Here is a 21761-nt window from a genome sequence, read left to right as displayed (position 1 = left end):
TCTCTACCCTCTATGAAAATGCTTCAGACTATTATTACAGCGTTATACCAGTGGTTTCCAGCCCTGGTCCTCGAAGGCCACAGAGTGAAAGCCTGGTTGGATGTGCACCAGTGAAGCAGAAGAGCCCATCTGCTTTGACCACTGATGTCAAATGCAACTTAAGTTAACTTTGATCAGCAAGTTTGCACTGCTGACCAATAACAAGTCATCTTTACAGTGCTGAGCTGTGAGCTGCAGGGTTCAGAACGGAGAAACTTACCATAGTTTAGAAACTATGATGCACCATTCGCTTTAATTAAAGTATGTCTTTTGTCATTGTACTAACTGTCTGCAATGCTTTGCATGACACCACAGTCAAATACAGTTAGATCGAGTTCTCCATTTATTTAATTTGCTAAGCACAGTGTGCACAATTCTGCCTCTGACTCTTCCTGGTAACAAAAGTAGGTTTTGTTCTTGTTTATTTCTGGTTACCTGTCTTATCTACCTGCCCAAAATACACAGATACCACTGCCCCTCTGTAAAAACTGGAGTTTGTGCGATGCATCTGACTCTGGCAATCTCCCACTGTGCACTACCTGTGTGAAAGCATAACCTCTCACAATGTCTGGACCTGATTCTCCAAGTGTTGCCCAGAGTTTGTATGTGAAAATGGCTTTAGATAGCTGAAGTGTTCGTCTGATAAACTGGACTGGAAAAGCAACACACCCACAACTCTGCAAATCACATCACTAATAGTTTTTTTGTCAGAACTACAGAATGGCTTCTTTTGGCAGTTCATACATACAGGTGCAGTATGTGCTGCCTGCCGTTAGGACGTGGGGAGTCATTGACCTGACAGGCATGCTCACTGACACACAGATACACTTTAGTCAAGTAGCATCTCACCTATCCTGCTGTGTCCTCTTGACTCTGCTGAAAACCGCACATATACACACACACTCGTCTCCATTAGCCTGCTGTTTGCCCTGTCACTGACCCTACATCCGAAACCACGCTCAATGACACAGACACGCAAAACTGTGCGGGCGCACACACAAACACACACACATTGTAACACGCTGATACCCACATGCGGTGCATCTCAATACAAGAAGGTACACACACAAATCTTACTGATGAAAGAGTCTGCACATGTGCCTCTGGATAAATTGTTCGTCACAATCACTCTGAGGGTCAAAATATGCATTTTTAGTCGAAACCAGCAAAAAAAAAAAGATGGTATTTTAAAATAACATTTTGAGTGTTGTAAGAACACAACCCAGTAATTTTGCCAGTCTCATTATCCAAGGAGACAGCTGTAATGACACACAAAAACAAGAGAATTTGGACCTTGAATTATTAAATATGCTAAATAGCTTCTCGTGAATAAAGTTCAAGCACTAGTCTGTTTTTGGGTGTGAACCAACTTTCAGTAAAACTGAACTTAATCTTAATTATGAATTTAATCAGGGGAACGTTGAATATTTTTGGCTGCGCAACGTGACAGTTTTTATTTCTCTGTTCTCGTGAAAACAGAGAACGCAGTTGGGGACTTCAAAGGAGAAACAGTGTTTATCATGTGTTGCAGAAGCTGAAGCTGTATTGTAAACCACATGTTACTGATTATGGTGAGATTTGGATTTATTCAAGACTTGAGTTTGTTCATATGCTCTGAGGCATATGCTAGAGGAGAAACAGAGACCGCTCTGATGTGCAAGCATTCGGACAATGGTAGCTGTGGAAGGCACTGTGAACATTGCAGCTGTGTTTTGTTGGCGTATTGAAGTTTAAATGTAAATTGGCAGAGTCATCAAAAAGGAGGGTCAGCTCAGTGGCAATTTACCACTATCTCTGTCTTGAAAAGGTCTCAAGTCCACCAACAAAATAACAAACCTGCTTTGTGTAATTCATATGAAAATCAGGTTTATGTGCAGAGGCAGCAACAGCCAGCAACTTGTTTATACACTTGTCGGTTTTTCCAATCACCCATTTTCCATCCAGCCATTATCTACAACACTTATCCTGTGTAGGGTCATTCGGGGTGCTGGAGCCCATCCCAGCTGTCATTAGGTAAGAGGCAGGGTGCACCTTGTACAGGTTGCCAGTCCATCACAGCACTGAGATAAAGAGAGACACAACCATTCCCACTCTGAGAACATGCAAACCCCACACAGAAAAGCTGTTCTGTTGCCGAGCTGCCCTTGTCAGTCTTTGCAAGAATTAAATGAGTTATAAAGTGTTTATTGAGCTGAGTTAGTATCATAATCATTTGAATCGTCTATAACTATAACCACTTTTTTATTGTTACTATCAGTTTGTGCGGCAAAGCAAAAACATTTAGTGTTTAGTGTTGTCCCACACATCACACCAGACTATAAAACCTGTTCGTAATGGTTTTGGGATTATTTCTTCCACTTGACGGGAGACATGGAAAAATCACGCAATTTGTCAAGAAAGTAGAGACAAATCTCGATCTGTCAAATGACGACAGTAACTTGAAACCCACCACTTTAAAATGAGCTCTGTCACGTTGTTGCTGGTGTCACAACAAGTAGCAAAAGACATAGCGCTCCACTTGGCGTAAACACATTTTTAAAGCTTCACACCCATCAGCACACACCGTCACCTCCCCTCCCCTTTCTCCATCTCACCTTTTCTCACCTCACCTCTCTGTCCTTCACTTCTCGTCCTTTCTGTGCCTACAACTCCAACATGATCCATATTTCAACATTTCTGTTCGCACAGCACTCCTCACCTCGCTAACCGAGCTATACCTCCCTGTCTTCCTTCCGGCATCCCTCTGTCCTTATCCATCCCTCCCTCCACCTCACACCCCCTTGTGTTCCTTTGTCCCTATGTGCTGCAGCTTTATTTAACCATCCATCCCTACTGCACTCCTTGCATTTCTTTCTTAGACCTTGTCTGATGCACCTTTGCTTGTGTTATACTACCTAAATATTCCTGAGTCCCTCCATCTATGCCTCTCTGCTACATCCTCACGTGTCCTTCGCTGCTTCCCTCCCTCCTTTAGTCCCACATTATCGCCGCTAGGTTTCCACAGCAACACGCACACAATCAGGAAATCACACATGGACAGACTGCGCCATCACCTTTACACACACACAAACACAGGCAAGCAGGCAGATGCTTGCCACTACTATCAACCTCACACATGCAGGCTCACATGCAAACAACAATGCTCTGTTCGCCTCGTTCCTACGCCGCCCTGTACACACTAACTTTGACACACACGCACTGTCTCTGATGTAATCACCGTGAGTGCTGAGAGTGCAGTGCAGAGGTGTAAGACTTCTAAATGCAACTGCTTGCCATCAATCATAAAATCCTTTCTGGGGATTGGACAGCTGACAGTGTCTGCATTACGCATTGTCTCCCTTTATTTCAATCAATCATGCTCTGCGCACTGCAAAAGGCCTCCAGATTGACAAATGATATTGGCTTGCTTTCATCAGACTCGGTGAATGATTATGTCAGATTCAGGGGAGAGACTAACTTTGTGTTAATGTTTGTTCAGGTTATGGGTTTATGTGCTTTTCAGTGGAACTTGCTGACTAGACGTGCATTGTTGTGAGCAGCATAGTAACTGCTGCACACATGTAGGGGGGTCATGATGTGATGAGAATTTAACTATACAGTCTGTACCAGTATGAGATGGATTCAAAATGTCACTCTGCAAAGAGCAGCTGCTAATGTAGATAATGTCACTCTTAAGACAGTAAAAGTAGACAGCAATACAGACACAGTGTAGACTGGTTTAGTTTTATTAGGTTGGATGTACAACTATCTGCAGCAGCAATTGTTGCCAGAGGCAGCAATCCAAGCAACTTCTATTATTATCTATCATCTGACAATGACATAATGCCACAGGTATGAGGATGTTTTAAAAGAGGCGCTTAAGTCATGTACCTTTTACAAATGTGAAAAAGAAAATCCACAATGAAAGACATAAAAAAATATTGTTGGAATCAGCAACTAGTTACCGTCTTTAGATAAGAAATTCCTGATTTAATATTTAACCCCCACATGATTTGTTGTTTGTTTCTGTGTGTGTGTGTAACTGTACAGTATGTCACGATCAACTGTTTCACATCTTTAAAGAAAATCTAAACAAAAGTCAACCAGCGTGAACACAAAGTTTTAAATGATAACTGTACTTGTACTTCTATCACCAGTGTGGAAAATCAATTGACCCCTGAACTTCATATCTAGTTCAGATCAGACTTTGACTAGGCCATTTCAAAACATTTAAATTCATTCCTTTTCAGCTATTCAGATGTCGACTTATTCTCATGCTTGGGATCATTGATACATAACCCATGTGTTACTGTGACAGCAGATCCTGTGAACTTCAGCTCCAGGTAATAAACTGGGTTTATTGTAGTCACCATGACAACATAGCTGCGCTGTGATCAGTTGTGGGAATTTCCTTTGTTTCTGTGAAATCGCTGTATCACTCACTGTTTACAGCATCAGTTTGGCGTGGCACATGACTCACGGGCCTCGGACAACCTTTGTAATGACGACGAAGTCGGAGGTATGACTCACAGTTGCAGCATATTGAAAATGCTTCGTTGTTAAAGTTTGGAACAAAGGTGCTGAATTCATCTCGTAGTGAAGCTTCAACCAGGTTTCATTCGACTATTAAATTAAGCTTTAAGCAAAGCAAAGCTTTGCCTGATCTTTGAACCAACTGGTGACTCCGGTTGTTTCTTTCATTTCCCTTCAGTCTCTTTTATTTCCACTCTTATCTCTGTACGTCTGTGAAGCAGATTCATAAAGCCCTGGGACTCGCACAAATTTTTGGCTCAACTTGTAATATTTTCAACTCGCGAGGACGTGTCTTTGCCTCTGTTTGTGCCACTCTGGGCAAATTCACGCCCACACATGTCTTTCCACTTACTTGGCTTGCGAGTGCATTGCCAATTAAATTCACCTCGCTATCTATCTATCTAACTATCTATCTATCTATCTATCTATCTATCTATCTATCTATCTATCTATCTATCTATCTGTCTATCAATCAATCTATCTATCTATCTATCTATCTATCTATCTATCTATCTGTCTATCAATCAATCAATCAATCAATCTATCTATCTATCTATCTTGTGTCCAGTTTTCATACAGGTGGCAATGTGGGAATTAAAGCCTTAGCCCTCCCAGTGTTAATGGCATCTACTGGGGCACAGTGCTGCTCAATACACAAGACTACTTATAGACTCCCTCGGCACACAAACAGACGCGCACACACAAACACTGAGCACAGCTGCCACCACTACAGTATATCTCCCACATTCAAAAACATACTGTGCTTCTATTTCGGTGAGACGTGACTACAGTTTGGCCGATATGGAGCCAGGCTGAAAGCTGAGACTGGATCCGAAAGATGAGACTGTATCAGCCGTATTCAAAAATACAAGACGTACAAGAGATTGCCGGATCTGATTACTGTGTCTGTGTGTGTGTTTGTGTGTGTATGTGTGAGTGCGACGGAGGGAGCAGGAAGAAAATAGAAGGCACTAGTGGGTATATGTGTGTCTGTGTGTGAGAGAGAAGAGTGATGAGAGCAGAGCCACACCAGAGGGCAGGTGTGTAAGGTAATAAGACTAAATCAATTCATACTGAGGCAGAGAAGGAGGAGAGGAAGAGGGAGAAGAGGAGAGGAGAGGAGGGCATAACAGAGGGATGAGCGGTGAAGGAAAAATGATTACAGGTAAAGATGAAAGTGTAACGCTGAGCTCTTTCTGTTCTCACACATCACCCAATATCTTCTCTAGTCCTTTAAGGGATTCAAAACTGAAACAAAACTCCTCTTCATTGGTGCCTTCAGGGACCATGCGAGTAGAAAAGGATTCTCTGGATTCATATTGCAAGACAGGAGAGCAAAGAAGAGCAAGACTGTATTTTTCTGTCAGCACGTGCATGGATATGACTTCGTGCACGGCACGATAAAGCGTGTTCATTTGTGTTTGTGCATGAGACAACAAAAACCAATGTAATATATTTATAGATCATAATAACGGCAGCTTTTAGATACAAATGTGACCCATCACCAGTAATAGAGCTTGTCAAAGCAGGATTTGTTGCAGTTCATTTTTCATGCTATGAAAACACTGAGGCTCTTCTATTTGAATCTGCATACCTGTTATTTAGGAGTTTTACATTTAAAACAATGCATTGAATTAGATAGTTGACATTTATAAAATGTTTTAGGTCATTTATGAACAGATGAGGCTGCTGCACACTGATTCCAGTGTTTAAAATCTGAAGTTTATGATCTGTATAACTGAATAATTTCTGATTTTAGACAACACTATAGAATATATAGTGCTGCTGAAGACATAATAACGTAAAGATGTTTAACAAAACAAGACTATAATCACAATTTCACTCCTGTTTCTGCAACTTTAGTATGCTTACATGTATCCAGTCTCCTGTTAAAAGTTATCATCAGTGGTTAGCTCTCTCTGTGCGAAAAAACGCTTCTTCTTTGGTCTTTAAGGTCCAGAGGGGCTCTCTGAGGTTGGCGTGTTACTAGGTGGGAGACGGGTCTGATGTGCAGGCTGTACTTAACAACATGGTCCAGTCTCACAGGAATAACAACAGAAGACCTGTACGTAACCCAGAATCATGGCATGAACTAGAACGGCTGAGAGACAACACGTGTACATTTTTACTTAAGTTCTTGGAATATGTGTAAATTATTATTTATTGCAGCTTTAAATTTCAGGGCTATAGATGAAGGGCATACGAGGGGGAAACTGTATTCTAAATACTATTAAAGAACAAAATAAGAAGGTATCGAAAACAGTTTTCTATATGTTTCATATAATAATATGAAACATATATATATGTATTATATGGTAATATATACATGTATAAAGAATAGTCAGTGTGTCTATTTGTGTATATATATATATATATATATATACACAAATAGACACACTGACTATTCTTTATACATGTATATATTACTATCACTTGAGTCTTTTTGGCCTAATTATGACAAGTTCGGTTGTAGAAAATCAACTTGAGCACACTCTGGACCAGATGTTCTGAGACTTTAGTTGCAGTTTTTAGGCATTCTGGCCCATAATTACACAGATATTAAACAATTAGAAACCTGAAAGAAGTTCTGAGGCTGATGGTAGTATCGTGTGTAATAGTGTAATGATCTGCAGCTGTCACGACCATGATATTGTCACAGTATGAAGCCTCAATATGCAGCTAAATTCAGTACATATGTAGCTTTTTCTCTTTTAAATTAGACTTCCAAACATAACAGAAGTCATCATTGTAACATTCATACACAAACATTTAGAAAAAAAAAAGAATTACAATGAGACAATGTCCTAATTATCATCACATTAGGAAAAGTGCTACAATACTTTGTGATTGCATGCCGACCCATCTGTTCTGTTTGGTCCTCGTGAATCTGTCTGTACTGACCAGGTGATGGCAAATCTTTAGTAGATAAATCAATAAAAGTCCCACACCCTATTGGCCAGTAGCTTTTTCACATAATAACCTTTGGTCTTGGCTTGTTCTCAAATATTGTCCCATTCTGGCTGCCATCCATTGCTTCTGACTGTGAGCCAGTCCTATCAAAGACAAATAAAAGTTCAATGTCAAATGGAACTTTGAAGAGAGATGGGAGACCAAAACAAGCCGCTGAAGGCATGAGAGGGATTATAATGTTGATTACAATAATGCTGAATGAAGTACACGATATAAGTAGCTTTGGAAAATCAGTAAAACTCTCTCCATCTTGTTAGTCCGCCGGCTATGTTTCTGTCTCGGTGTCTCTCATCTCTGGTTCATTTTGACACAGCACTAGTTTGGGTCAGCGATTTCAATGTAATCAGCGCAACAGATGATTATTAGAGAAATGAACTATCTGTGCTATTTCTCAATTTATTATGGACAGAACTTAGTCAAAGTTTTTAATGTGCATGTCTGTGATCCAGCTCTGTTACCAGCTCTGTTCATAATATATCACGTGATGAATGAATTCCACAGTGGTAGAAAAGACCACACCAGCCAAGAAGTTCAATTAGGTTTGAATAGGAGTAGATTATTAGTGGTGTCTCCTGTCAGACTACAGCACATACACTTTATTTGCTCCGCTGTCACAAAGTCAACACCCTACATGCTTGTCTCTCTCCCGTCTGCGGTCGTTACTGATAACTTTGCAGTGTTAAACGACCCATTCATCTATTAATCATTTGTTCATCCATACATCTTGGGTATGTATCCGTCATTGATCCGTCCTCTCTTGTTATCATCTGCCCCTCCCTTGCTTCCCCAACTCATCCCTCCAAGCCCTCTCGCCGCTCATTCATCCAAATCTCGATCCCTCCATCTCAGTATTGATCCACGCACAGACATTCATCTATCCTCTATGAATATATCTATCTAACCATCCGTTCTTCCTTCCCTCCCTCCTTCCTTTTTGCTCCCTTGGCTCCTTATCCCAGTCGAAATGATTCTACGGCAAAGCTTAACACGCTCCACTAGCTCCTCTGTCCCTGCACGTGAACACACACACACACACTTACACAGAGAAGCAAAGACACACAGACATCATTTTCACAGCTCCCTGAGCAACTCAAATGGCCCGGGAGAGACTGTGCAGAGCAGCAAAAGAGAGAATAAAAGAAAGAGCGTGCCTGAGAGAAAGATTGAGAGGCACAGGGAGAAAGATTACAAGGCAACAAGGGCAACAATGATACAGAGAGAAAAAAGATGGCGAAACAGTAGAAGAAATCAAAGAAAAGAAACATGGTGAATGGAATCAAACGAGACATAACAGAAATCTGCAAGTTTCTGGCTATGTTTCTGTAACTGTAGACAACATGATAAACTTTCTGGACTGTCTCAGAAGACGTTTTACTGGGAGTAAGTTTACTGCTGACGGGAGGATGCTTAAACCATAAGTAGCAATAGAATTTATTTCTGTAGCAAACTGCAAGAAAATCAGCTAAATGAAACGGTATCAGTGTTCCCACCTGAAATCTCGTTACTCGCTTTTTTTTTTTTTTTTTTTTGCTTTTTCAGCTAAATATGAAGTGCTGATAACTTTATCCTCCTTTCTGTGCTGAGCAACTTTCCCAGCACCGCATTACTCAACAACAGATCGGTGTCGTTCTGAAAACGCGGTTGTTTTCTCTCCACGGATAGTAGGTGATCATCTGACACCAGTCATCTCTCCATCTCGTAATTATGTGTAATGAAGCTCGAGGCGTTGCTTTGCAGTCTCTCGCCATTATAATTCAAGCACTCCTTTGATGTAATAAGATCAAAAACGACTGCGCAGGCGGAATATCGGGATTCACAGCAACTGCAACAATAGCAACAACTACTTCGACAGGATATGAGTTCTCAAAGAACAATAGGGGAGTGTTTCACCTTGAGGGGTAAATAACAATACAGGAGCAGCAAGCAACAGAAAGTCAGCAGCACAAGAGTCTGAAATGTATTAAACTAAAACTGAAAGAAAATCAAGTGTCTGTCGGTGTAGATCCGTCCGTCCGCCCTTTATGTCTGTCCGCCTGTGTGTAAATATTGAGGCAGCAGAATTTGGCCTAACACCATCTCAGCTCATTCATCAGCAGTGGTCACGTACAAGGTCAGCTTCCAGCACCATCTACTCGCATCTCGGCAGCTCGGCACCTGTGGTATCGCTCGCCTTAAATCCAGTACATGACCTTTGTTTCATGTCGCCGCCTCACTTTCCTCTCACGCGCCGCTGCTGAGAGTCGATAGGAAACCGGTGGCGATTTTCAGAGATGGGGTCAGGACTTGGGAATATGATTGCAGGAAGATTGAAATTGGCCACCAGATTGCTCTGGAGAAACAAGCCTGTGGGAATGTAACCGGCTGCAGTAGCTCTGTCAGTGCCCTCCACAGCTGCAGTTTAAGATAAAACGTTTGGAGGAGAGGATGAAGAGAAGATCATCTCTCTATACTCCATAAAAAAAACTTTGATGCATTAAAAACAAACACAAACATGGGAGGCAATGGACACTAATGTCTTGTGAATTGATATTTTTTTAGGCAACTCTGATTCATTTTCTCCATGCACAATAAGAAGTGACTCACAGAACAGATGAAAGTCTCCCAGTTGACTCATCAGTACAAGAGATAAAGAGAAGATCTAGTTCTTATGGAAAAAAAAAAGTCAAACATACCTAATGCTCAATGAATAATAAATATTAAATTGTCAATCTTAAAATTCGCCTTTTTTTTTCTTCGGAGAAGCACAGGTGTTACTAAAAACACTGACAGCAGATCAGATGAGCTGTAGCTAATTAACATTAATGCCAGAACAGCTAAAAATGAAAAGTTTGGCTGTTCTCTGGTTAATTTGCTCCCCCCAGCTGCCGTCTGTACTCAGCCAAAGATTGTATGTGATGGAAGATGATGTGAAGTTGAAAAGAGACATGACTCTATAACACCACTCTGCAACTACCAGTGTATGTGTGTGTTTGTTGGGCCATTAAAAAACAGTAGTGTCCTGTCATCTGAGCCAACAAATGGTGATTAGCTAAGTGCAAATTTGCAATGCAACAGGAAATCTAAATCTAATCTAATACCTTTTGTATATACCTTTTAATATTACTATTTATATAACTGTAATGTAATGGCTATCCTGTGTATTCCTTTGTTGAGAAATATATGTTCTGAATGCAAACCCTGTGGTTTGGAATTGTTTGTGGACAAAGGTAACATAAAATACCTGGCTCGATCAAAATCTTGTCTGTCTAAATTAATAAAGTTTTGCAATCATATAATCAGACACTCCAGTTCAGTGTTTGCTGTCAGATAACATTGTGCTCTATGGTACAATGCAGTAGCACATATACACAAGTGATCTATACGCTGGATGTGATTTCACAGTTGGTGTTTCAGTCTCACTCAGGCTATAGAACAAATAATCTGTGTGAGGGTTCAATTTAAAGCCTGCCCCGAGCTGTGGAGGAATATAGATTGAGTCAGCTTCTCTGACTCGAACAAAAAGATTTCACTTTTTACTGATTTCGCTCTTCAACAGTCTCACAGACTCTTTTTTACGATGACAGCATGAGTTGATACAGTATCATGGTTTTGCACCCTTCTGTGAACTTCTGAGTGCTTTTACAAGGCATGCCACCATCTCGACTGGGAGAACAACTTATGTTGTTTCTTACAATCAAACATTTAGGCTGGAAAATCGCAGCTTATGAGAAAGCTTTCCCATGGATAAGAGGCGGAACAGAAGTGTTGCAGTGAGTCTGGTGTCTTTTGAAAACCCACTTGATGTAACCTGTCTTCAACTTTGGGCCCAACAGGAACAAAAACTTCCATCAAGGACTCCAACTGCAATAAAACATCCAAGACCTTAATCTATCTAAGCCATCAGAGATCAATTGGTGAAGGATCATGGGAGCGGAGCTCTGCCATCTCCAAATCTTTTCGTGAAAAGCCTTGTCATCAGGCAGCAGCAGTCAAATGATGGCTCCCTACTCAGCCCATGGACACATCCCGGCATAAAATACACCTTATTACACTTACTACACATTTTCCATTTCAGAGGTTGGTCCTTTTCCAAACCTTAATGTATTGACTGAATTCGAAGAGCCCAGGCTGTGCAGAACATATGCTGACAGCTTTTTGACGGACGCCTTCACTAAATGGATTCTTTTTTTCTTGCGGCACAACAAATATGGTACCACACTTAGAGCCAAGCTGCATAAGTAACCAGTCAAACTTTCCTCAGGATAATATTAATATTTCTCACACTTCCAGATGGTACAGATATGTTTCATCTTTGACAGCTTTTTTCAATTAGATCTACAAAAGAACATCTGGGATGTGCCTGCAATTTGTTATTTTTATTATTATTTTGTTTTAGTGGAACACAGAAGTCAATTTATACAGAGAAACTTTTTTGATTTGAAGGGAAAGACTACATCCTGCTCTGTTTGTGCATGCAGTGTGTTGCTATCAACATAGGTGCGATGCTGCTGTCAGCTTGTCCTGATATTTATAATGTATCTCCATGCAGACATGAATTTGGTGTTTAACTGTGTAGCAATTTAGCAAATAATAATAAGAGAATTTAATATTAATTTGCAACAAAGGAGAGCAAAACATAAAACTCAATGCTGAGAACAAAAAGGAAGATGTCATTTCACTTCACTTGGCTTGTTGTTTCCCTGGATGCACTCTACAGGTAATGACTAGCAAAGCTTGCACAGTGGTAATAGTTGCATGTTTACAGTATGGAGCTTTGCAATACTGTTAGATAAAAGTAGTGTTCCTGATGTGGACATGCTTTTCATTCCACCGAGGGCACTAGTAGATACGTTCGTGTTCACTCAAATAAAATGATGGCAGTGAAAATAGAGCACTATAGGGGGCTGATAATACTACGAGTTTTTAGAACAGTATAATTTAATAAAAACATAGGACTGCAAGTGTACTGTAAATACAGTAAATGCAAAAGTAAAGTACAAGAGTAACACAGCTGTATTACAAGGCAAAAGTCAATAGTCTTCCTTACCAACTTTTTTTTTTTCATAGGCATCCTAATCAAAAGGTTTTGTTAAAACTACTACACATGTACTGCAATATTAACATTAGCCTTTTCCTGCAATTCATAAACGGTACAGTTAATTCATTTCCCTGCCTTCTATGTACAGTGGTTGAGGAGGTTGACATGCCTGGGGCATCTGCCCAGCCTATATTAGCTAGGAGAACTGCAGACCTGGTCTGCTCTACTATTTTTTTCACAATTGCCAGCATGAAATTTCCCATGCCCTTTATTCACCAAGAATAAACTGACCAATATGAATAGAGCTTGGTCAGATTTTCAAGGTCTGACTTATTGGACACAATAAAACTAGCTCAACTGGACCAGTAGGAGAGAGTCTGTTTGTGCGCAGATTAATTTGAATGCATCAACTGAATTGCCAGTCCGGGCAGTGGCCAATGTGTGATGGCGGATTTCCTCCGAGCGTAGACAGAAAGAGAGAGGAGGTGGAGACCAATAAAGAAATGAAAAAAGGCCAGAAAGGCATACAGAGGGGGAGTGGGCATATATAAAAAGAGAGGCACCTGGGGGAAGAGAGACTGACAAATTAGAGACTGCAACAAAGAAAGAGAGACAGGAAATCCATAGACTCAGAGCTGAGATTGTGTGTGGCCCCGTTGAAAGTGGTGCTGTACATAAAGGAGAGCAAAGCCTCTTTATCTCACTGAGTTGTGGCGATGAGGAAGAAGGTCTGAAGATTACGTCGGTTGCCGGAGTGCAGGGGCTCCACTCGCTTTCACTTCAAAATACTCCGTAAGTGGATTTGCTTCAAAATGCAGACAAACCATCAGTGTGAGACAGATGCATATTGCAAAATAACAGTAAATGAATTTTGCGAATAAAAAGGACGTGGCAGTTGAGCTAGAATCAGGTTGAGTGGGAGGATCTTTTTTTTTTTTTTTTTTTTGCCAAACTGCAATATCTGAATTCAAATAGCCAATTTATTCTAATTTGCAAACCAATTCAACATGAATGATTAAAGCGGTAAATGTTTTCTATTCCACTTTTAGTTGTCTAACTTGATGTTTGCCCATAATATCCAAGACAAGGTAACTTTTTTAAATGCCTTCCTGCAAGATTCAACATATCAACACCAATTTATCAGACTTTTATTTATTTATTTTCTCAATAAAAACACCTTTTAGATACATTCTCACTTCTGGAATTGAACAACGGCACGTCGTTCGCTGTTTTCCAGTCAGGTAACACATGCAGAGACACCATTTCTGCATTCGTGTCATAGCTTCCATGTGGTAAATTATTCATTATGTCCCTCAGTGGTGAAAATGTCACAGGAATGTACTGCCGCAGACAGACAAACACTGCCTCAGATAGCCTATGGCTGCTGAACATGTCCAACCTTGTGTCATGTAAACAGTCTTTGTCTTGTGCCCTGTGGGTTTTAATTTGAGTTACGACTGAAAACGATGGTCATAACCCAGATTAATGTGCAACAAATGGTCTTGGCACTGACAAATGTCCGAGAGTGTATCCTTTAGTGTTTTATTTTTACAGTAAATGCTCAATCACATATCCTACATGTGTTCTATTAGATTAAGAATTACTATCTAATTGTACTTGTGCACTACACTGAATTACAAGACTGTAATTCTACTCGGTTCCCTCTGTTCAATTAACTTACACCAACAACATAATTAATGTCCCACCAACATTTACCACCGACAAACTGTCTGCACAGATTCCACTGAACCAGCCAATGGAGCGAGGCCACCAGTTGCCATCCTGTTACCTATCACGCCAATGGATGATGTAGTCATCATGTTTGTGACAGCAGCTTGTGGGTGTGTGGACTGATATAGCAACCGCAACCAGTGCCACAGTAAGTGACTCACCAGTGGCATATGTGCACCTACCGTATGTGTGTGTGCAGAGGTGTTGGTAAAAACACCATCTGATGGGCTGTAATCTTTTTGCTCTGTTTTGTACCGTCCAACTTTATTATGTTTCTCTCCTCAAAGTTTGCATGTGTTTCGTCTTTCACATGGTGTCGCCATTTGAAAACAGCTAGACTAAACTGAATAATAATAAAAAAATACAGTTATTTTCCAACACATTAGTCCTTTTATACTATTGTACTATTATTTTATTTTATTTTATTTACTGTCATTGGATATACCTTCTATCCATTCTATCTACCTTGGGAATTATTGGAAGAGACATTGACTTGAACTGGTTGATTGGAATAAATGAAACTGCTTTTTATACAATTATATTCAACATATATTCTCTAAATGCTGAAATTGTGAACATTTGCTTGTTTTTATGTGATTGAAGCTTAATATCTTTGAGTTTTGGACTAAAACAAATACTCATTTTAAGATGTCACCTTAGTCTTTAGGAACTTTTTCAAAAGCAATTTATTTTTGTCATTTTATTGTTCAAATGATAAATGAGGAGCATAAGTGGGAGATTAATCGATAATGAAAAATTACTCGGGCTCCTACTTTTCAAAAGGTTGGTGTACAAGCATCTAAGCCTGTGTTCATGTAGGTATCTCTCCCTGAAATGAACTGAAATCAATAGCGATTGCAAGAAAGGAAAAGAAAAAAAAACATTATTTTGAATTGACTGGTGACCTAAAGGTAACAATCCCTGCACAGATGAATATACTACCTTTACCCTCATTTAGTTCACAGGCCGGCAGGATATCACCTGGTGGGACTAATTACACTTGACATATGGTGACGTCAGCTGTGAGGTAGACATATCTCCAACCTGGATCATTGATCTTTGCTCAGCTATACTGACATCAGCAATCTTAGCAATTAACCCACCTAATGAAGCAGGAGAAAACTGCTGTTAAGAGTTAAGATATCAGTTCCACTACGTAAGGCACACTGGCCGGCATTGTTTTCTACTCTGCGAGGTCAACTATTAGAGAGAGGCTCACATAGCAAAAACAATTAGGTCTAGCAGAGGGTCTTCGCAGAGAAGCAGACATTCTTTTAATTTGTGGTTAATTAGGTTGCTTTCAACAACAAAGATTGTAGGCAGGGTGGTTTCCCATAGGCAAACATCCTTATCAGTGCATCCTTACAACATGGACAAGTTGGGATTTGTTTTTTTGAAGACACACATTCAGGACAGGTGTGTGTCTACTGTACATGGTCTCAACCACAGTGGAATTTTAGTGTGCATGAACTGTAACATACAGTTACAGTGTTAGACCTGGAGCTCAGCTAGTGGCGCTATCAACTGGCTTAGCTATTACAGCAGTTAACAGAGCAAAACATGTTGTTGACTATGGCATAGCATTAGTTCCACCACATTAGACACAATGACTATCACTGTGACAGCATCTCATTCACACACACACACACACACGCACACACACAGACACACGCAAGCCATCCCTGCATCTATTTCACCTACGGAAATGCACACAAGTGTCCCCCATTTACAGCACACCGATGTGCCTCATGCATGTTCTGTACAGCACATGTGGCAGTCTCCCTGGCATTTTACAGTCCACATGCTGACTTACACAGCTGTGTGAGTGAAACTATGCACAGCAATGTGCCGCTTCAGAGCAAAATCAACCTTTTACCACACTCGCAGCATAATCTTCTGTACTGAATACGCACATACAGTATGTCTCTTTATCTGCATCTCATCAGTTTCTACACATACTAACCATCCTAAAATCTTCTTCAGTTTCAGATTTGTTTTGTGATGAGTGGTACCACTTTGCCTATAACCTCTCTCCCGTGCTTCTTTCTGAGGCAGCAATTTCCTTCATTTCCCAGGGCAGCCTCTAGAGAATCCCGCCTGGACTTTGGCTCTACTGTCTATTTTGCTTTTATAATGTACAGTGATAATGCTCCTGCTCCTCCTTTTTTTTTGCATGTTTTACATGCCAAGATGACGATCTTTATCTTTATAAAGATCATAGGAGTAATATCAATCAACTTTTTACAGCTAGGAAATAGCAAAAGTCATGATCTCCTTTTTAAATGTCCTGTGGACTGTTTGTATTATATTTTCTTAAAGCTGCACTGATTTGTCTTTTTACATAAATAACGTGTCAAATTAATATGTGTGGTGTGAAACACATTGCTCAGTCTATCACACTACTCTGCGTTTCCTTCTAAAACCACAAAGCATTTCAGTCTTTCAAGTCACTAACGAAGTGTAATAAGTTGCGCTATTTGTTTTCGTTCACTCTGACCTCTCTGAATACATATTCACATGCCTTACGCACTCATGTATGTTACTCATATCTATAACAAATTCAGAACAAGCCAATCTGAATTACTGACGCATCTACCACATGCAACAACGGAGAGGTGCACGCAACAGCTGTTTCGTGGGCAAAACCAGCAGGTTGTTTACAACAATTCAGATAAATTCACTTTCCCTTTTTTTGTGTGTGTTTTCACTACCCAACATTTGTACATATGAGCAAATTTAGAGTCTGAAACAGAAACAAAATAAGGCAGAAAAGTCTATAAAATAATAGCGTAAACCTGCTCTGGATGATTCCAAAATTAGCCGGTTTATGGTTACAGGTCATATAAAGATCAGATATAAAGGAGCATTCACCAAAGATGAGTTGTCGCTCATCACTTTCAAATCCACAAGAGAACTGTCCATGAGTTTAAAAATAATATTACTCTGAACAAGTTTGAAAAGAATTTCTTCACCATCTATACTATATAATTTTTTGAAAGGACTCAAGGACTCCAGGGAAATCTGGACTAATTGAGGGGGGGGTGTAAAGACCAAGGTCAGAAAACCACTGTTGAGTGTTTGAGCCCTCAGGCTTTGCATACTGTAAGAAACTGTCATGTTACAATAATGAAAAAAGGCACACGGGCTCGGGAGGACTTTGGAAAACCATTGTCAGTTAACACAGTCTGCGACTGCATCCACATATGCAAACTGAAACTGTATTACACAAGGAGGAAGTCATACATCAAATATGTACAGCAGGAACATGAGCCAGAGCTCATGTCAGATGGACTGAAAGACGTGAAATATCTTCTGTGGTCACACCGTTGAGTTCTACACCAAAAAGACTGGACTGCTATCAGCGCAAGGTGAAGAAGCATCTGCATCTGTGGGGCCCACGGTAACGGTGACTTTCAAATGTGTGAAGGTGTCATTGCTGCAGAGGTGTGTTTTGGGATTTTAGAGATACACAAGACAAAGGACACATCTTCTCCCAAGAAGTCAGTGGATATTTCAGCAGGACAAAGCCAGGCGCCATTCTGCCATTCAAGAGGAGAATCAGACGAAGGCGACAATGGACCGATGAGCTGAAGTCTTATATCCAAGCAAGAAAAAGCAAATGTTTCACTTGCTAAACTGCGACAATTAGCACCCTAAGTTTCCAAACATTAAAAAGATCCAGTATAATTATAAGAGAAGCTGATGTAACACAGGAGTAAACAGGACTCTCTTTTTCTTCCAGAGCGTGTTGTAGGCTTCAAACACTATTTGCTTATTAACAAAGTGCAATTAAGTTGGTCAGTGAACACGCTGAAAATCTTCCCAGGAATTTTAAAGGTTGCACATTTGAGTTTTTCTTGCATCTTAGAAAGAAAATGGACTTCACTGGAAACTGGGTTTGTGACCGTGGAAATGCAATTGTTTGCTAACTTGTCAACTTGCTTTGTCGTGTTTGTTTTCGTAGCTTTTTAAACTTCGCCCACGCAAATAAAATCTAGTAATCCGATGCTGCTTCCTTTATTACCCAGATGTTTGTGCCTGCGTGTCGTTTACCGCTTCAGTCACCGTTCACGTCTTAGGGTGTGTTTTCTCTGAATCATTTACATGTTTGAACTAATTAAATCATTTATGTTCTTTCTTGCTCATCCTCACGTATACACACCTACAGACTCATCCCTCCCTCCCTGTTGTCTCGCCTGGCACCAGTTTCCATTATCACAGATGGTGACGGGAGAAGGAGAGATCCAAAGAGAGACAGAGAGGGAATGGCAGCAACTGACACCGGGAGTTTATGTCATGCCTACTCCTCCTATTCCCTTCATCCACACATTTTTCTCCATCCATCATGTATACCTGCTCCATACATCTAGTCATCTGCCACCCAGCCACCTATACCTCCTTTTTCTCGAGTGCATCCTATTCATCACCACCTGCTTCCATCTATCTATTAGGACTCTTAGTACTGTCTCAGAATGCGCGCCAACAGCCATTCATCCACCCAATCCACCTATTTGTCAGTCAGCCCCTCAAACCAGATCCCACCTTGTATCGTGACCTTTAACACGCCCATTAACTTTTGAAATATGACCTTTCAGTCACCCGTCTTTTTCCTTGCATCCATCGATCCATCCGCCCATTCCTTGCTCCACGTTTTGCCAGCGAGTGAAGACGTGTCGTGTTTGATTTCCCATTTTTAAGATTTAAAACACACACACACACACACACACACACACACACACACTTACCAGCTGCATGCCACAGATGAAGGCCAAGGTACACCTGCCACTGCAGCACCCCATGGCGTTCTCCTCCACTCTCTCCAGCGGTCCACGTGGTGAAGAAACTCTGGGTAACTCCCAAATCTCCAGCTGGACCTTCAAAATCCAAAAGCCCCCAGCAGTCCGTCTGGCTGGCTCACAGCCCGGGTAGAGGCGCTTGCTGCCTGGCCTGAGAGAGCAGAGCTCGGCCCCTGTACCCGCAGAAAGCTCAGGGGAATAAAAGGCTACTACTTCATTCAGATGGAGGGGCTGCTGACAGGTTAACAGCCTGAACTGTGGTTCCTTGGATTTGCAACACGCAGAGGGTCAGGGATCAAAGATGGAGGGCAGACTTTGGGGATGGTTCAAGTCCACAAATTGTTCTGGGTGCCTCCACAGAGCCTGGTTGTGTAGGTGATCCACCGTCCGAAACCTCTGCAACTGAAGGCAGCTTAGTATAATTTGATAAATCAGTTGCTGTGGTGCATTTTGAGTGACTGGTCACAGTCACAATATATAAACTACCCTGGCTAGAGGAAACACTCCTGCATCAAACACACGTTACAGCTCTGTGCACACAGGGTTCACCGGGCTAGAGAGTCTGGTCGTCAGCCAAGTCGATTAGTCGCATCCTTAGCATGGTCCTGTACAGTAAGCACTTAGTAAATAAGACTGAGCAAGCAGCGAGAGATGGTGAGATTAGATTGATATTCCCCAGATTAAATGCGCTCTTGTTTCATAATCCGATTAAGCGCCACTTGGATTTCGCTGACTGAAGCAGCCTAATTTGTTTTTGGGGTGGAGAAAACAAGTGAAAGTGGACCCTGCCTCCTTTTATAGACCAGCTCCTCTGCTCTCAGGGGAAGTAACGGGGATGTAGCGCCAGCATCCTTTAAGGATCCTTCCCACCGCAGCCGAGCGCCGTGCTCTTATCTCCAAACCTGCGCATGTAAATCCAGTTTGTTTGTTGTTTCTTCCTGAATTGGGTGTTTTATCCACTCAGAGGAGATGCTGAGTGAAATAGTTGGGATCTGTCAACAAGCTGAATTCGGTTCTTGATGGTTAATAAGTCCTCCTCCTCCGGTTCATCTCCCCATCAGCTCCACAACACAACCCCCGTCTTATCAGCTGCTGCTCGGTTCATTCACAGTCCACCTCCGTCACAGCGCACAGATCTCCACAATGTTCAAGATAAAGACGGGGACGCGTGTCCACATCTCGGATGGAGAGGTGATGGGCTTCAGTTTCAGGTCGAGGTAAGTCTCCAAACGCGAGCTTGCAAAGAGCGACGGGCGCGGAGCAGCGTGCCAAGTTTAGTTTGTCGTCTCGGGTTTGTCTTCAAGGAGTGAAAAGGGGAGACAATGGGAACCGGGATGGACCAACGGACCGAGAGAGACAGCCGAGAGGAGCGTCTCTCGCCAGCCATCTGTCAAGTGAAACACCGCGCAACAACGCAGCCGCTCCGGCGCGGCTTTCCAAAATAAAAGCCTGCCAATACTGACCTCAAAGCAGTTCTGTCTGTAATAACATGTGGCTGCTACGGTGGACATATGGTGTTGGAACATCATTAAACTGTCCAACAGCATCAGCTACGCTACTGCAGCCCACTGAATGAGATCCACTGAGATGGGATCCACTGAGAGAGTGGCCTGTCATGTCCAATACAACAACAACAACACTAAATTAATAATAATGATATGTTAATAAGAATAACAATAAGAAGAAGATTATAAATACCTGTTCATTTATGGCTGTACAACTGCTGTGTTCCCTGCGTATTTGAGAATCAGACTCATGTCTTTCCAGCTGTTTATGTGTGACATTATATAATATCTAGAAAATTTGAGGGCGGGGGTTCATTTCTAGTTTTTAAGATGTAGAACCTATAAACTTTACTGATGATGAAATAACAGAGCTACAGAACAGATGTAACAGAGGGTATATTGCTTTCAGCATGGTGGGATCTGGTTAGTTTTAGTTTTTTTTAAGTTTTTCTGTTTACCTTGTTTTGGTAGTCTCTGATTTTTTTGGTAATATTTATTGATAATTTAAAAATGCAAATGGCCATGTTTAGAGGTATCAGGAAGTTATTATAAAATAGTTCTTGTATAAATGTTTGGAAATGGGCACTCTTTTATCCTTTATTCCTCTGACTATTTTCTTCTTTCGACTGACAGAGCCGTACTCTGTGCTTTTATTGTGAAGGCCGATGGCCCTGACATCCATCCCTGTTGCAGCTGCCTGTGTCGGACTTGATGGAGCTGATGTTCCGCTCGGCAGGGGAGCGGCGGGGCTCTTTCACTCAGTGAAACACAAACATAGACAGAGAGAAATGTAGCTTTGGTCGGTGTGCAGCTGCTTAAGAACATGGCCTTCAACCATCATAATGAATGAGACTGTGTTCCTCCCTCTTGCCTCTCTCTATCTCTCTCTTTCTCTCAGTAGGGACCCCTCTCTGAATTGTCAAGATAATCATTTTACCCTCATTTCTCACTGCCTTAATTGGAGGCTGGTTTCCTGATAACCTGCCATTAAGGCTGAACATTAAAAAAAAAGAAGTCAGAGTGTTTAAAAATTTCCTGTAGCATATTAAAATTGCTCACAACTATCCATTAGTTAACCATTAGCCTTGAGTTAACACTTTAGAGGGTGATTGGCTCCTTTATGAATGACACTTAATTTGGCTCAATAGCTCAGTGTTGTTCCCACAGTCGCTGGAGTTCAGCGAAGGCGTC

At 41.2% G+C, this 21761-nt stretch overlaps 1 protein-coding gene across 1 annotated transcript in view; it reads right to left on the bottom strand.

The window, feature by feature from the left end:
* The window catches only part of nkain2 (sodium/potassium transporting ATPase interacting 2), a 65863-nt gene extending 45460 nt beyond the window's left edge, over nucleotides 1-20403 (bottom strand). The window contains exon 1 of the mRNA XM_026340729.1: nucleotides 19015-20403. Within this exon, the coding sequence (XP_026196514.1) occupies nucleotides 19015-19068 (54 nt within the window). The 5' untranslated portion in view covers nucleotides 19069-20403. The remainder of the gene's footprint in view (nucleotides 1-19014) is intronic.
* Nucleotides 20404-21761: the final 1358 nt, after the last annotated feature.

Source organism: Anabas testudineus, chromosome 24 (genome assembly GCF_900324465.2).
Source record: "Anabas testudineus chromosome 24, fAnaTes1.2, whole genome shotgun sequence".
Lineage (NCBI taxonomy): Eukaryota > Metazoa > Chordata > Actinopteri > Anabantiformes > Anabantidae > Anabas > Anabas testudineus.
The sequence above is the reverse complement of the archived record's forward strand: the minus strand, read 5'-3'. Positions and strand labels throughout refer to the sequence as shown.